This window comes from Momordica charantia, assembly GCF_013281855.1.
Source record: "Momordica charantia cultivar OHB3-1 chromosome 2 unlocalized genomic scaffold, Mcharantia_2.0 BLBB01000002.1, whole genome shotgun sequence".
NCBI lineage: Eukaryota > Viridiplantae > Streptophyta > Magnoliopsida > Cucurbitales > Cucurbitaceae > Momordica > Momordica charantia.
This window is the reverse complement of record NW_028275160.1, coordinates 6,560,932-6,578,589: the sequence shown is the minus strand read 5'-3', so window position 1 is coordinate 6,578,589 and position 17,658 is coordinate 6,560,932. Positions and strand designations below refer to the sequence as shown.

The following is a 17,658-nucleotide window of genomic DNA, read 5'->3' as shown; positions in this document are numbered from 1 at the left end:
TTTGGTTCAAGATTTTACCTAAATTAAGTTTGGGGTTGCCGGAACTTATTATTAATTTTAAAAATATTTATTTACTCAACATAAAAATGATATATATTTATATTTATATTTATTTTATTTTATTTAATAATTTTTTTATGAATTATCTATTCTACATACGACTTTTAAAAATAAAATTTTAAGTTTTTTTTAGTACTTTTTGAACATATAAATAAACATCGAGTTATAGATCTTAATTCGATATTAGATAATATATAGATAAATATTTAAGATATTATCATTTATTTTGTTACAAAGATTCGATGTAAATATACAAATCGGTTGAAAAATCAAATTAGGGGGTCAAAAATAAGGACATTTCTTCCAATTTCTCCCAATGAAACTCTTTTTTATATTACGGAACTTATTTCCAAACCAATATTCATCACCAAGGAACCAGAAAATATAATAATAAACATAATAAACAAGAAAAAGACTACCTTCAACACGTGGCGGCTTCGGCGTAGGGGCATCGTTTAAGCACGATTTTTGTCGTTCGAGTTGTTGAATTCATTTTGTTCCGGAAAAAAACAGAAACCTGTATGTGGAAAAAATTATCTCGGATGAAGTCCTGTTACGAAGGAATGAACTGTGGATTTGCTGAGATTTCCGATAGAGAAATTGGTATCGGTCGACCGAGAAACTTCTCCCGCCGATTCAGTGCTTCACAGGTTCCTGAAATTTCTGTGTTGAATTTTAATCCGGTTTTATCGTTTTCTTTCCAATCAATTCAGTAATTGCTAAATTTTGAATTCGATTTCCTTCTTAATTTTGCTTTGCCTGTTACCGCAACTGCAACATGTATCTTATTTACTGAACTTAATGCAGATTATTGTAGAGCAGCTGAATCTTGAAAATAAGTTAAATGGTCACGATGGTTGTGTAAATGCTGTAGAATTTAACTCGACTGGTGATCTTCTCGTATCCGGTTCCGATGACAGCAAAGTTATACTGTGGGATTGGGCAAGAAATTCTATGAGGTTTTCGTATCCTTCTGGTCATTTGGATAACATATTCCAGACCAAAATTATGCCATTATCTGATGATCAGAAAATAGTAACCTCAGCTGCGGATGGCAAGGTGATTTTCTACAATGGCTCCTCTGGTTTTGTTTGTTTCATGAATTGAAATATTCTGCAATCTTCACACATTTTTTTCGATTCGTTTACTTCCTTTTTGCAAGAAAAGGGGCTTTATTGCTCAAGTTTTTGTTCATTTTTAGGCCATTTATCTGTCTAGCTTTGACTTTTATTGTTTTCAGAGTCTTCCATTCTCTTGCATCCTTGAATTATTGAGGCTTTGAGGAAGAAATATTTGTAACTTGTAAGGTTGCCTGATCAGTCTTCATCAAGTTTCTTGTAAAATAAGTTAGGCTCTCTAAAATGAAACTGTGTTTACTGTTAGTTCCAATGAGAAGTCACTCTTACGTCTATATTGTTTCTCATGACTTCAGCATCGTTTTTGGGTCTATCTTTTGCCTAATATTCCCGCTTCAGATTGGGTCAATTTCAAATAACTTAGGCTCCCTTTGGTTACTATTTAGTTTTTAATTTTTGAAAATTATATTGGTTTGCTCACAATTTCTTTGGTATGGTTCACATTTCTTAAGAACGCACTTGAATTTTTAGCCAGCAAGTTCTTGAAAACTACCTTTTTAGTTTTCAAAATTTAGCTTATATTTTACTCTTGGGTATTGGTATTGTGGCAAAAGGCTTGGGTATTGACACCCATGATCCAAGTTTGAGTCCTCGAGTGTTTAGAAATAAAATTTAGCTTATATTTTAAAAATATTTCTAAAATGTGGATAACAAAACAAAGAAATACCTGGGTGAAAGTAGTGCTTACAAACTTAATTTTAAAAAATAGAAACTACAAACGAAATGGTTATCAAATGGTCCTTAATTATTATATACGAACAACAAGATCAGGTTCTACTGCGAGATAGAAGACAGAACTGAAGGTGTGTATTGTAAAATTGATGTGTTGATGGTTATAAATTGTAGAAGATTGATCTGGTTAATCGAGAATAGTTTTTTTCTTTCATATTGTGTCTGCAGTTTCCATATTGTATATCAATTTAAAGTATGTGTGGAGACATATGGTTTTGATCCAACTTTGTCTTCTCTAATCTTGTAAAATTTGGGAATGTTTTCTACTAAAATGTTTGTTCTTGTTTTGTTTTTTTTCTCTCTTTGTTGTGCAGGTAAGACTTGGGCAACTCTTGGATGATGGCAGAGTTGTTACGAAAATGTTGGGAGAGCATCAAGGCTCTGTTCATGAACTTGCAGTGGAGCCTGGAAGCCCACACATACTTTACAGCTGCGGCGAAGATGGTCTTGTCCAGCATGTAAGTGAATATGCTGTATCTGTATGATCATCCATTGAAGCTTTTGTTTTCCATTTACGACATGGATTACTTTTTAATTCCGAATTTGCAGTTCGATCTACGCAACACTTCTACCACAAAACTTTTCTATTGCACCTCCTTTACTGAAAGAAGCAAGCAGCCTCCGAAAAGTGTTGAACTGAATGCCATTGTAATTAACCCAAGTAATCCAAATTACTTTGCATTGGGTGGTTCGGACGAATATGCACGTTTGTACGACATGAGAAGTTGCCGAGGTGATGCATTAGTAAAATCTGACAGAGTTCTTGATACCTTCTGCCCACATCATCTGATCCAAACTAACAATTTCCACATCACGGGATTGGCTTTCTCAAATTCAAGTGAGCTGCTAATTACTTACAGTGACGAGCTTATTTATTTGTTTCAGAAGAATATGGGGCTAGGCCCCTCTCCATTGACTGCCTCATCTGAGAATTTGTTGATGAAACTTGAACAGCCACAGGTTTTCTCTGGACACAGAAATTCAGCAACAGTTAAAGGTGTGAATTTCTTTGGCCCCAATGCAGAATATGTAATGAGTGGCTCTGATTGTGGTCATATATATATTTGGAAGAAGAAGGAGGCCGTAATCGTTAAGTCAATGGTCGGTGATCGTAACGTTGTAAATCATATCGAGCCCCATCCACATCTGCCTATTCTTGCTACTTGTGGCATTGAAAATGATGTAAAGATCTGGACTCCCATCGCTTGTGATGTTCCTCCGTTGCCTGATGACATAGAACAAGTAATATTACCACTCTCAAGTGCCTTGTTCCTTTGGTTCATCTCATTCTCTCTTCTGCATGAAGTTTCTGAAGTTAGTTTAGTAGGCTCTTGAATTTTAAAATGTATCTAATAGATCCCTAACTTATTAGACACGTTTACAGTTTAAAGACCTATTAGATACTTTTTAACATTCAAGGACCTATCACATATACTGTAAAAGTTCAGGCAACAAACTTTTAATCATTTTTAAACCGGGATTTTCTGCCTACCTGTTTTGCATTAAAAAGAATTTATACTAACAAAACTTGCTTGTACTTTGATATGATTCATCGAAAAGAGATGAAAATCGAACTGCAAATTACATGTAATTTTTAAGAAATGGGGCATGAAATTCAGTACTCATTCAGTTTCTCAAGAGATCTTATCTTACTATGGATGCGTCATTGAGCAGATAATGGAGTCCAATAGGCAAGGAAGAGAAGACCACTCTCTGGTGACCCTTACTCCTGATGTTATCATGCACGTCCTACGCCTCCAAAGAAGACAGGCATCTGCATTTACAGAGAGAAGACGCACCACAGCTGATATCGACAGCGATGAAGAAAACGAGTGGGAAGCATATAATCTGGAAGTCGTAAATGGTAATGCCTCTTCTGAAGAAGATCCCGCAGAAGTTTCTTCTGAGTGTAACATCAGCTAGCACTCCACATTAAGAAAAGTAAGTGATGGTTTCTCTGAGTTTGTTTTTCATTGCAAATATTTTGGATCACATTGACAGCCAGCCCATCAAAGTCCTCAATAAGTTGTGTGTTTCTTTTATTTGTATTGATGTGTCTGAATGTGACAAAGGAGTCATGTGCTGAAACTTTCAGCTATGTTTATGAGATTTTCATTCGTGCTTCACGTTATATTCAGCTCAGCAGTGTGAACTTGTGGAATATAGAGCTTGAAGAAACAACCTCGCAGTCGCATCTCGTCATAAAATTGCGAGTAAGATTCAAACTCCCTAACTATTTGGAAGCATTCTGTTTGATTCATTTGTTTCGTTGACATTTGCATTTGTATATTTCAAAAAACAAGTCAAAAAGAGGACAAATGCACAACGAGGATGTTTGGTAAGTTTAGTGGATAAAATCTGGCAAATTTTCAGTCAAGTCATTGTTTTGTAAGAATAGTGCATAGCATCCTACAAGCTTGCTTTTACAACTACATAGTATTGAATTGATTCATTGTCTTGAAATTAAGATATATGTAAATTTCAAATATTGTTTAGTGAGCTTTTGAAAAAATTTAGTGGGTTGCCATTCATATTACCATATTTGCAAATATAACAACAAGATTATGATTTTGCAAATGGATTTCGTGTGTTAGTTTAGGTTTTAGCTGTTTTTTTTTTCTTATTAATATTTGCAAATTCTTGGTGTTTTCCTTGTGCAAGTCTTTGTTTAATATTAAAAATTTCATTGACTGAAGTTGAGAGAACAGCTGGGGGCGGCTTGACCAATCAGCCGTCCAAGCCGCCCTGCTTCTTAGTGTACGACTTGGAACACAAGTCTTTCTGCTTTCCCATTGCATATTTATTATTCTTTGATAATGCGATTATTATTTTTTTATTGCGATTTTTTATGAATTTTTCATCTTAAGGAAATAAGAAAATATTGACTTTTAAAATATTTATTAATATAGAACTAAATCATATATAAAAGTTAACCAATTTTTTCTTCTTCTTCTTTTTTTTTTTTAAATCCGTGTGTCCGGGCTAGCTTGCGCGCACCTCGACTAATCACGGGTCAACCGCCTGACCCTATTACCTTTGGTTGACAAGGTAACTCGTAGGATATTAAATCCTAAGTAGATGACCACCATGGTTTGAGCTCATTCCCTCTAAGTCCTTTACTATTTACAGACCACTTGAGCCATTCCATGATGGTTAATTTTTTCTTCTCTTTAAGATTAAAAAAAAAAATCCAGTAGCTAGGCTATTTACAAAATTATTATAATTTAAAAAAATATACAAATCTAATTTCTTATTAATCACACGTTCATTTTGTTAGTGTTTTTTTATTAAATAAAATTAATTATTATATTTCTACCTATAAAAAGATAAAAATAAAATAGCAACATGGGCAGTAGAACTAGAACCTAAATCAACTTCGTAGTGATTTAATTTTTGGCTCTATTATTTTATATGTTTTTATTTGATCTCTGTAAATTTTAATTTGATCTCCATGATTTAGTCACACATCACGAACAATTTGTAAAAAGTGAGTATGTAGTACATTTTCTATTTACAAGAACTTCGTATTTTTCCATATGACTATTAACTATTAAAAATTCAGTAAAAAAATAGAGTGAACAAAAAAATATAGATTTTCAAATGGGCGAAAAAATGATGTTGAAGAACTGAAAAGTGAAAACATATTGACTTGGCTGCCAGCTGCGAAAGAAGATACAGGCATGGAATCCTTTTTATTTATTTATTTATGTATTTATTTTAGTACAACAAGACCTTTCCTCTTTTCCTTTTTGCACTTTATCCATTTTTTTTCTGGTTATTAAAATCAAGCACCCATCACATTCAATACTGCTTGGTGGCATAAATTGGGTATATAAATACAACTCTTAAACCAACCTCCATTTTCATTCTATCAAATTCATCTTTCTTTTAGTGTCCTTGGTGGTTCACTGATCTAAATTTAGTCATGTCATTTGCTTCATCTCGGTCGAAAACCAGACGATACTCAAGCCTGCCACTGAGCAGAGGCAACGTCAAAGCTCAAATTTTCAAGAGTTTTTGTGATTTTGTAGTGTCTTTAACCTCCCATGTGGGAGTGGCGCTGATGAAGAAGTTTGGTCGAGGAAAAATCCACGATGGCTGATTCTCACAAATTACACGCAAAACTCTCCTGCTTAATTTCTTGTTTAAGAAATGGTTGCTCTTGCCTCCCCTCCATCTTTATAAGTGTTTTTCGTTTTAAGGTTGGAGGTTATCTATTTTGGGAACTACTTTTAAAATACTATTTTGATGGATTAACTTTAATACTTGTTTTGTTTTAATATATCAACTTTTTAATATTTTGTTTTAATCTACCAACATTGCTTTTAAAATTACTCTTTTCTCATTAAAAAAAAAAAAAAAAAAAAACTCTTTTTTTATTCATCAATAGAAATTTGAATTTGTTTTTAAATTCGATATCGGTTTCAAATGTTTCTCTCTAAAAACTACCACTTTTAGGTAAAATATTCTTTAGTTGGATGGTTTAAAAAATATTCTGATTTTTTTATGCAAAATTAGAAGTTGAAAGTTCGGAAATTCAAAGGTAAGAATTACGAAAATTCAAAGATGAAAACATGGTTTAAAGTTTTATTATTTTTATTTTTTTATTATAGTAGGTTTTTTAAGATGAAAGTCGAGTTTGTATTTTTTATATACTTTTTTTTTTCCTTTTTGAGTACAACAAGTCAAGTTTGTGTCGTGTAGTACTTTGCTATTGTTATTTGGTTTCTATCTCATATCAAGAGATGTTTGTATTTTAATTTATTTCATTCTCATAATATATGGTCTATTTTTATGGAAATTTATTGCTGTTGATCAATAAAATAATTTTGAAAATGTAGATATCTTTTTAATGGTATGATATCGTGTCTACATTATCAATTTGAAGAATCACATACTAAACTTAGAATTTGAATTAATCTACCAATTTGCTAGGTTGGCAGGCTAAATAAATCTGCAAAAATGAACATGGTTCCGCGATAATTAGCATATATCTAAAAAAAACTAAAAGAAAAATATTTATTTTAATCCCTAATAATTTGTGTTAATTAATTTTTACCATAAACTTTCAATTTCATTAAGATTGCACCTTAAATTTGAATAAGTGTTAGCAACGTCACCTTGCATTGTAAAAATTGTACAATTTTTATCCTAGGATAAGTTTTAGTTTGAAAATTTATTTTTCGTTTGTCAAATAAATTATAAAACATATAAATGAAGAAAAAAAAAGAAAAAAATCCTTTAAAGAAGTTTTGTCAAGTGAAAAGTGAATAGACTAGCTATTATCCAAAGGCTAATTACCATCAATTCTCTAAACCGACTATGTAATATTAATTCTTGTTTGGTTGCTAATTTGTTCTTTTTTAATACAATACATGAAGGTAGAGATTCAAATTCACCATTTGGTTAGAGATAGATGTCTTAATTAGTTGTGCTAAATTGAAATTGGCAGTTAGTAAATTTGTTATTAAGTTGAACCACACATATATAGGTTCATATTTATGATATGTGAAATGACTCAATTCTAAAATACTAGTTAATGTTCCTATTTTCAACTTTTATTTATTTTAATTCCTATACTTATTTTAGTCTTTATACTTTAAAAAAGTGACCACATTTTAGTCTTTACTTGTAACTCATTTATACAAATTTAGAATTATGTTTTAAGAAATTTATCGAGTGATATCTCATGTTAAAATTATTATTAGAGAAAGAGATAAATAATAAAATGAATAATAAAAATAGTCAATTTTTAAAAATTTAGATACAAAATTGACATTTGGAAAGTATAAGAATTAAAGTTGAAATTACAGATGTTTTTAAAATATACAAATCAAAACGAATTAATATAGGAATTAAAAAACCTAAAATTTTCAATAAATTGTAAAAACATAGATAAAATATTAAAATACAAACAGTATTAACATAAATTCTAGTGAAAAAAATGTTTAGGTTTGAACTCATTTAAGTAATATTAGATATTTTTGTAACCTTTTTTTTTCAAAAGCGTCCATCAAACATCAATATTCAGGTAAATGCACATATAATTGCATATCGATGATTAAGTTTTCTAAAATTGACAATTCAAATTCTCGTCTTTATAATTTCTCGAAAAAAAAAGAAAGGAAAAAAATTCATCACTTCTAAAAAAACTTCAAAGTATAACCCTATGGATTAAAGCTATGTTTAATTTTAGAATAACGATAGAAGCAGTCGTTCGTATTTTTAAAATTAAAAAAAAAATAACTTCAACCATATAATGAAGAATAATTTAAAAACTGATTTAAATTTAAATTAATTAAGTTCAATTTTCATTATTTAAGAAAAGGTACGAAAAATCACTCTTATAATTTCATCACTAAGTCAAAATATGGTGATGGTGTCTTCAGTTTTGCCGCCATTTCAACTGCTTACCAGATCAAGCAACCATTCTAGGGTTTGGCATTTGGCGGGAAAGCAAAAAGGGGACTGAGAGATTGAAGGAGATAGAATGGCGAACAAATTAATCAGTCAGATGGGATTACCCAGATCGATAGCTAATATTTTTGCAGCGCGTAATATTACCACAGCCAAGGTAATGATGAAACTTCGGAACTTTGTGGTTTCTCTCCATTAATTGCCAATTTATTCATCCAGATCGTGTTTAATACGCAATAGGAACCGAGATGAAGCATAAACTTTATGTAGATTACAATTTAACACGCTACTGCCTGCTGCAGTTTCTCAATTCACCACAAGTTGGAGGTCCTTGATGTAGAAATTGAATAATTGCAATGGTTCTAAATTTAGAGTTAGGTCATAATGTTATGTGTTGAGCGAGATTTTCTGTTTTGAGTTATTTTTCCAGGACTGTTCAGTTGTTCCTGACTGCATTATTTTTCAGATCTGTAGTCTTAGTCGAATTACAGTATTAGTTTATTTGTTGTCTCAGGAAGCTTTGTCTTTAACTGAATTTGAGTTGTTGGAGTTATTGGATGTGGGATTATCTGAAGTTGCATTTGCAGTTGCACACATTAGTGAAATTACTTCTCCTCCTTATCAGACTGTAAGCAATTAGTTGACTCTGTTTAATTGGTTGTTGAACGTGATTTCTTTTTTCTTGCTTTTAGAAGTGATGTCCTACTTGGGTCTGCAGGTGCTTTCTTTGATGGAGCAAAGACTTCAAAATGAGCATTTAGCTGGGCATCTTTCCACATGTTTAAAAGGTTTAGACGAGGCCTTATTTGGTGGAATCCCATTTGGCGTCCTGACAGAACTCGTTGGTCCAGCTGGAATTGGCAAAACGCAAGTGTGATTCTTTCTTAGTTTTCTGTTTTGTTAATTATCTTCATTTCTATATACTGAAAATTTTCACCGATTTGAGTATCATTTGAGAATATATGATTTCTTGGAAGGTGAAGCATTTTAAACTAATTTCTTCTGACTTGTTACTTTTGTTGGTCGTTGAATTTCAGTTTTGCTTGAAACTCTCTTTATTAGCTGCTCTGCCACCAAGCTATGGAGGTTTAGGGGGCCGTGTCATATATATTGATGTAGAATCTAAGTTTAGTTCCAGAAGGTATTTTCAGTCACCATGCTATTGGTCGTATATCTTGCTATATCTTGTGTAATGGGTGCACGACTTTTTGGTTTGTCATCTCTCTGTCTCTTTCTGCAGGATGATTGAAATTGGTATGAGAAGCTTTCCTGATGTATTTCACAAGAAAGACATGGCACAAGAGGTATTAAACTCATTATTATCTCTTCCTTTCAATTTTTAATCTGAAGTGAATAAGATGGATCATTCTCAATTTACATTACAGATGGCTGGTAGGATTCTTGTTTTGCGGCCAGCATCACTTTCTGAATTCACTGAGAGGTTTGGACCAAAGTAAAAAATTGTTGTTTAGCCTAGCCATGTAAATGATTTGTGAAAAAGGAAATGACAACATAAGTTAGTCTACAAGATTAAGTAAAATATGTTCTCACATATTATGGAATCGGAGGTATTTGATATAACCTATGGATATTCGCTTAGAGTACCACTGAGGTGGTTATGAGGACTGAGCTTTTGTGGCTATCCAAATATAACCTACGGATATTCATCCATCATTGGTGAGAATAATGAAGCTGGTAAAGGGAAAAGAAAAATGAATACAGCACTTGCTTTTCCAATATCTGCATTGTTGAAGCAATACGGTTATGTACTTCAAGATATATTGTCATGAAATGTCCATGAATACTCAACTCATTTTTGTTGAGATTTTCAATATCTGGCATGATAAGAGGAGTTTCTGCTGTCGGTTTCCTTTCCAGTTTGCAGAAAATCAAGGTTTCACTTCTTGAGCAAGAAGTAAAGCTAGTAATCATTGATAGCATGGCAGCTCTTATTACTGGGTAACTCAGCTTTTTTTCTTGACTTACTCTAGCTTCTGTCCGGATGAGGTCTCCGTTATAGCTTCAGTTGGAGTCTCACTGGATTGTGTTTAACTAGCTTCAGTTTTTCCGTACGTAGATTTCTTCTATAGATGTTTCTGTTTATTCCATTTTTCACACAATTATTAACTAAGAGTCTGTTTGATAATAACTTTGTATTTTTTTTTTCATGCTCATTTTTTCCTTTAAATCTACTTTGGATAACTCTTCTAAAATCTTAGCCGAATTTTAAAGCTTAAAAATAGTAGTTTTCAAGAACTTCATGTTAAATAAATATCTAAGATTAAAAGAGTGGAAAAGTTAACTAAAAAATGAACAGATAAGCTCAATTTTTAGAAACAAAACTATTTTCCAATGGGCCAAAGATGTCAAATCTCAGTTTATTTGGTCTACTGTTGTGCTATAATGTAGTTTTGAGGAGAATTCTTCATGTTATTTGAAACAAAACTGCATTGGGTTAAGAATGTCATTCATAGCGCATTTCTGGTAGTTTCCTTCAAATGCTTAAACTAAGGGTTCTTTTTCCAGGGAATATGAGCAAGGGGCACCCATACAGAATTCTTTGGGTTGGCATATTTCGTTTATCAAGTGAGACTTATTTCTACCGTAGTTACACCCGTTGGATTTTGTTGTGTTTTGTAACTGTTCCATTTGTCTTTCGAGTGCTGTCATTTGATTTCCCACTATTTCAGGTCAATTGCTGAGTTTGCACGAATTCCAATTGTTGTGACAAACCAAGTTCGATCCCGGAACAGGAATGAGGTTTCCCATTATTCTTTTCAAGGTAGGGTGATATTATCAATCTGAAAATTTATTAAATTCGTGGACTGACTATAGCTTATCTGTTGCAGAACTGAGCAGCAGTGGAGCTCAAGGATGTTCTCCAGGATATGACTCTCATCTTGTTGCTGCCTTGGGTGTTCATTGGGCTCATTCTGTGACAATCCGTTTGGTGCTTGAAGCAAAATCTGGTTGGTACACTTTTTACCGAATGCTTCCTTTTAGCTGGCATTATGCATAAAATGACACTTGAGGTGTCGATAGATCATTATCTTACAGACATCTTCTCAACTTGTTCCAGTTTTAAATGAAAGGGAGTGGTTAAAACCAGAGAAGTTGCTTCTAACGATGTTTCATAACTCATCATTTTAGTCTTCCTCCTGTAGGTCAGAGGTTCATCAAGCTTGCAAAGTCTCCAATGTCACCACCTCTAGCTTTCCCTTTCATCATAACCTCATCCGGAATTTCATTGCTGAGTGACAGTGGAAAAGAACTGAGTGGAACAGAGATCAATGAGATTCACTGTCAAGGTTTCTCCCTATGAAGAATAGTACCAACATAAACTGTGCCTTCCCCTTCATTTTTCTCTCCCATTGGTCAAAAATCTAGATGACTTAAATTAGAAGCTCGATGACACTGGAAATAACTATGACATGTTTACTCTGTTGTTAAACTTCAGTCTAATTATCAAAACATTTGAAACTGATAATTGGAAATTCAATATCATTGCCTGCATGATGCTAATGAAATTGCCCCCCAGCCTCATTGTGTGAAAAATTTCCACCAAGGATACAAGAAGTTGATGCTTTCTGTGTATTATATTCTACTATTCAATCTAACATATATATCACACTGGGTTTCTTTTTAGCTTTGTTATCTTTTAGTCATTTGATTTTACGACGTTAACGCAGCATACAGTGATATTATCAGCAACCATTGGGAAAATCAGCAGTGACTATTGCCACTCAAATGTGAAGGGGACTGCTAACATCTCTGGCTTGTCATGATGCACATACGAGAGAGACTTGTACTGAATTGGTGGTTTCCTGTTATTAACGGTCAATTAACAAGGAAATGGTTAATCAATTCCTAATTATTATTTTCATTCTCATTTCATGCGTGAATTTTCTTTCCTATTTCGTGAAAATCCATAATTTATTCTACCATTCTCTTTTTTTTTTCATGTTGTCTTTACAGGATAGCTTAGAACTAACATGCGGAACATAGAAGATGGAAAAGATATCAAACCTGCGGATGATATTTGTTGAGAGGAATTGTCTGCCTTAGTTGCTTAGTGATAAAAATGTTTGGAAAATACAGGCAGGACCTTATTTTGATTAATTAAAATGCTGGAACAAGGTTAGCACCAATTTGATCATCCTTCAGCCAGCTCCTATTTGAGACAATAATGCTTCATGAAATACCTACAGCCATTGAAGTTCTATATGTTATAGAATATGTTTTGAAATTTTTAGATTATGCTCCTGAAATGGTTGCCATCAATACTTGAAATGCTGCTTTTCTTCTGAATATTATCTTGATGGTGGAGGGCCAAAATGTTTGTTATTGTTCGGCCAACTGAAGGTGGCGATTGCCACATCTGGTGTAGTAGACTAGAGTTTCAAAGATTGCAAAACATTAGACTTTGGAACTCTTGGAACACAATGGCGCTATAGAAAGCATAGAATTTGTGTTATGGACTAATATATTTTATGGTCACATGAGTGCTTCATCATGCCAAATTTCAAGTACAGCAAGCTCGAGAAGGAAAAGAAAATGAGTTTATGAACCTGAAGGTTTGGATTCAATGATACCCTGTTCTAACACTTGTTCTACTTGAGGAAAAAAGGAAATTTGAAGTTAATTTTATTTTTTATATTTCAGGATAAGGAAATGGCTTGCTGGAAGACAGGTCGAGTTCTCCAAAACCTGTTTATGGGTATTTTTGCAAGTGCTTGTCTGGAAAGAAAGTTATCTCGATACTGCCAAATTAAGGAAGGTGGTTTGCTGAAACACTTTTCATTTTAAAATTGCTGATATGTTTGCATATAACTTATGCTCTTTCTAGTAGATTCTCCATTCTCATTAATTTATTTGATTGTAGGTGATTTAACTAATCCTAGCCACTTTATATTTTATAATTAGAAACCTGATCAAGATCCACCAATTACCTTTAACTTAGAAAAATAAGGAATAAAGAATGCAGCAACTTATCGAATCCTTCAACAGAGGAAAGGAATATTGGCCTGCAATTGTCACAAACGAAAGAGCAGACTAACAGAAAAAGAACAGAAAACGAAAAACAAAACAAAGAAAGAAAGAAAATCGAAGTTGTAGAAACATAGAACTTTGGGATGAAGCCAGCCAGTTAGAAACATATGTACTGTCCTTAATCCGGCTTGAAAATTGTCCTTTTCTGTGCAAATAAAATCTTGTTCTTGCCTTTAGTAGTTTTGTCTTTGTTGGTTGTGTAATTTTCCACATGTTGGTCGTATGTATAAGGTTAGGTTATTGGCTGTCTCTTGACCATGCTTTGCTTTGGACGTAATATTAAAAAAAGAAAAAGAAAAAGAGAAGAAAGTGTGCTTTATATGATACGATTTATGTTGGGTGGAGTGACAATGCCATCAAACCACAAGCCTTTTAGTTAAACTCAAACCTTCAATTTGAAGAATGAATCACACACATAAATCAAAGCCCTACCAGCTATTCCCCTGTACCATTGCTTTTAAAAGACTATTCACTTGGGGCAAACAAACAAACGAACAAAAAAAAAGATAAAGAAATCCCTCGGAACAAAATCTTTTAGGATCTGCTTCAATAAGATTGAAATTTGAAAATCCTTCAAAACAGGACGAGAGTGGGGTAAATTTTTTAGCCAATTACTTTCCTGTTCCACTTGCCTACCTACTAAAGAACTTGAGTTTAGAACATTTCTTTTTGCTATTTATTATCATTTTGTTTTGATAAAATCCTCCAAGACACCCGGCCCTTGCCGGTTTAGAGGTATCTTGAACTTTCCGGTGAGCTTAATACAAAAGATCTTTGATGTCTCCCTAAGTTCGAACCTTGGGGTCATAGGAGAGGGAGCATTATGAAAAAGAGAAAGGAAAAAAAGTTTAAAAAAGCACACACAAAAGGACTGTAAAGCAGAAACTGGGTTGCTTTTGTTTTAGCCCATGTAGACATGAAGTACTTGCAATCATCCTCTATTGGTTGGGTTTTTTAAACAAAAAAGAAAAGGTTTTCCAGAATTGGAGGTGTGGGGGAAGGGAGGAGAGTCCAAACATTGACATTTTCTTTTCTCTTAACTTTTTAAAGGTTTCCTCTTCTCTTTTCTGCCTTTTCCATTTTATAGGATCCCATTTTGACTGATTACTCTCTCTCTCTCTCTACAGATTATGGTGTGTATCTATTTGACATGTGGGAGTCATCGGCTGCGCCAGCAACCGAGGTATTATTAATGCATTAAAAAGAATTGCAAATTGGTCTTAGAACTTGGCACTTTTTTTTGTTTTTTTAATGAATGTCTGAACATGTTTAGCTTTTAAGTACAGAAATGATCCGATGCTGTTTGCAATAAATTAATGAGACATAATACCCTTGTTAGTCACTAATACGTTGGACTTGGCTATTTTTTATTACTAATTTTCGACATCTTAATCTCCTCGAAATGCATCATCGCTTTATATTATATTGTAAATAAATATGGGATGCTCCTTTTGTAGTCTCTTTCCTTTTTTATTTTATTTTAATAGTGGTTTCGTGTTCGGTGCTACCATGCGTTTCACAATGATACTTATTTTATTATGTAACATTATATTCGTAATCCTAGTGATTATATGCTACCTTGACATACTTCAATAGATTAACGCATTTATGTCCGACTAGAAAGTCGTGAGTTTGAATCATTCCATTCGATATGTTTTATTAAAAAAAAAATCCTATTAGTTCCGTATTTTTCAATTAAATTATAATACATGGGAAGAGTTCTATACTTTAACATTTTTGAATCGGTCGCCTCATATTTCTTATTAACTTTTGGCTTGATCCATAAGAATTAAATTAATAGGTTTCTTATGAATTAAAAATACAGTAGTGATTCATGTGAAGGATATTTCTGCAATATGCTTTTACAGAACACTCTAATTTTTTATTTTTTTTAAAGTCCTAAATAGAAAACCATGATTTGTAATTTTTAGTTTTTTTTATTGGATTTTACCTAGATTTAGACCATCCCCATTTGTTATTAATTTAATATTCCTTGCTTCTCTCGTGATTGAAAATCATAAAGAAAAAAAAGACACGTTAATTAAACAAGTTATCCTTTTAAAAAATTACAATTGGGTGTAATCAATAGTTTAAATCTGTTTGAGAAAAATAAAATTCCTGTGTCTTAAAAAATTAAAATCAGTTCATTTTCTATAAAAAAAATAAAATAAAAAAGACTAAAATTTCTCAAGTATTTTGAGAAAGTACTAAAATATAAATACGACGATTCCTCGTTTGGTTGGTATACAACGATCCACCGGGGCCAATAATTTAAAACTTACCCAATAAATATTATTATTATAAGGATAAGATAAACCAACAGAAAATAATAATAACAATAGATATATATATATATAGAGAGAGAGAGAGAGGGTCAATAGCGTCATTTCACGAGTAAAGGGAAAAGTAGGAGTACACATATCGATCATTTCAAACCTATTACCAATAATTGAGTTTAGAGAGAGAGGGAGAGAGAGCAAATGATAAAATAATATTAAATATCTTTAATAAAAAAACATTATAAAAATAGATAGTTTGACAAAACGAAGCGTTTAAAATAATATAAAATTTACTTTCTATGAATGGATACCGAACGTCCACGTCGACGGGTTTCCAATAAACTTGCCGACAACATGCCCCCCATTAAATAAATGGGCAAAATTTATGCTCCATTTGTAGTTCTCTCTTCTCTCATCTCTGCCTTTCCCAAATTGTTGATTTTATTTTATTTTATTTTACAATTTAATAATTTAGAATTTAAATTTAATAATCCCACGAATCAGATTTAAATCTTCAAAAAGCAATTTCTCCTCTCCTTATTTTCTCTGCATTAAACTTTAATATAAAAAAGTAGCTCTTATTCATTTTCACATAAATTTATAGATAATATAAAAAGTCTAAGTCGTATTCAATATCTTATAACAACATTGACAATTCATAATATTTGAAAAGAACAGCTAATCATACACCATCCAAATACATATATCTCTAATTAAAATATGGTGGATTAGCAAACAAAAATTGAAAATAGCTAAAGCCACTAAGAATTTGATACAAACTTTTCAAATAAAAAGAAAAATTAAGAATTTAAGGTTAAAAAAAGATTTGGTCCCTATAAAGTAACAATTTAGTCCCTGATCTTTAGTTTGTAACGATTTAGTCTCTATAGTTTCACTAAAATAATAATTTAGTCCTTAAACTTTAACTTGTAACGGTTTAGTATCTGTCATTTAAAATTTGTAACAATTTAGTCCCTATTGTAAAAAAATTTATTAAAATTAAGTATCAAATTTTATCGTATAACAATTTAATCTTTGTAATTATAAACAATATTGGTTCCTCTTTTGTTTGTCAATCTATATATATAAGAAATTTAACAAAAAAAAAATCACGATAAAGACTAATTCGTTACCAACTTTAAATTACAATGACTAAATTGATACACACTAAAGTTTAAGGACTAAATTATTATCAATATGAAGTATAGGGACTAAATCGTTACAAACTAAAGTTCAAGTACTAAATTGTTACTTTAACCAAAGCACAGACAGCAAAAGGTGTTTTTTAACCAAAAATTAATCTTCTCTTCCCTCGGATATTGCTCTCTCCTATAGTGGTGGTTAGAGATTTATGATGATCATACGGAAGATAAACATTATTCAAATCAAAAGCATATATAAGAGTGGAAAAATTTTTAAATTATAGAAATTGAATTGAAATGAAAGGACAACACATAGGGACTTAATTTAGCATATTTTAAAACATCATTTTTATCCTTTAAAGAAAAAGAAAAAGAAAAAGAAAAATAGTTTTTAATAAAATATTTAGTGGAAATGTGTCGCGTGGGGTTCACGCTGATTTAAAAGCAGTAAATGCGTGTGGGTGAGTTTGGCTTTGGTTTTAATGCTTCATCATCATAGTGCGGTTTGAATCAAAGTTTTTATTTGTTGGTGCCTACTGCCTACTTGCCTACTTGGGCCAATTTGCAACCTCAATTTAATTGCCTTTTCTTTTATTATTATTATTATTATTTATTCTTATCCTCTATTTCTTTCTTCTTTTAGGTAATTCTATTTGATTTTGGCTAACAACTTTTGGAGTGTTTGGTTTGGTTCGGTTCACTCAACTTTTCTTTTTTAATAATAATATTTTATATATTCTCCATTTAATTAAATGTGCAATCCTTAAGAATTTTTTATTATTAATTTATAAGAATGTGGCATTAGATATTTTATGAGAATATTATATACATACTAGGGTAGAT

The 17,658-nt window shown here is 32.0% G+C and overlaps 2 protein-coding genes across 6 annotated transcripts; both read left to right on the top strand.

Moving 5' to 3' along the window:
- The first annotated feature begins 524 nt into the window (after positions 1 to 524).
- Positions 525 to 4,464, top strand: LOC111015394 (Transducin/WD40 repeat-like superfamily protein). 2 transcript variants are annotated; one of them, XM_022290407.2, is made up of 6 exons: positions 525 to 710; positions 868 to 1,119; positions 2,243 to 2,386; positions 2,478 to 3,170; positions 3,603 to 3,869; positions 4,072 to 4,464. In XM_022290407.2, exons 1-5 carry the CDS (start codon positions 582 to 584, stop codon positions 3,849 to 3,851), a joined length of 1,467 nt encoding a protein of 488 aa, XP_022146099.1. In that variant the 5' UTR covers positions 525 to 581; the 3' UTR covers positions 3,852 to 3,869; positions 4,072 to 4,464. The 2 variants fall into 2 exon arrangements, with proteins under 2 accessions (XP_022146099.1, XP_022146098.1); XM_022290406.2 differs by having other exon boundaries at positions 528 to 710; positions 4,067 to 4,464.
- Positions 4,465 to 8,285: 3,821 nt separating this feature from the next.
- Positions 8,286 to 14,740, top strand: RAD51B (DNA repair (Rad51) family protein). Of its 4 annotated transcripts, XM_022290570.2 has the most exons (14): positions 8,287 to 8,502; positions 8,860 to 8,973; positions 9,064 to 9,216; positions 9,383 to 9,486; positions 9,586 to 9,649; positions 9,731 to 9,786; positions 10,224 to 10,304; positions 10,872 to 10,931; positions 11,036 to 11,127; positions 11,195 to 11,314; positions 11,510 to 11,653; positions 12,035 to 12,919; positions 13,008 to 13,122; positions 14,522 to 14,740. In XM_022290570.2, the coding sequence occupies exons 1-12, from the start codon at positions 8,419 to 8,421 to the stop codon at positions 12,076 to 12,078; spliced, it is 1,116 nt and encodes a 371-aa protein (XP_022146262.1). In that variant the 5' UTR covers positions 8,287 to 8,418; the 3' UTR covers positions 12,079 to 12,919; positions 13,008 to 13,122; positions 14,522 to 14,740. The 4 variants fall into 4 exon arrangements, with proteins under 4 accessions (XP_022146265.1, XP_022146268.1, XP_022146262.1 ...); XM_022290573.2 differs by lacking the exon at positions 8,860 to 8,973 and having other exon boundaries at positions 8,286 to 8,502; XM_022290574.2 differs by lacking the exon at positions 11,510 to 11,653.
- The last annotated feature ends 2,918 nt before the right edge of the window (positions 14,741 to 17,658 follow it).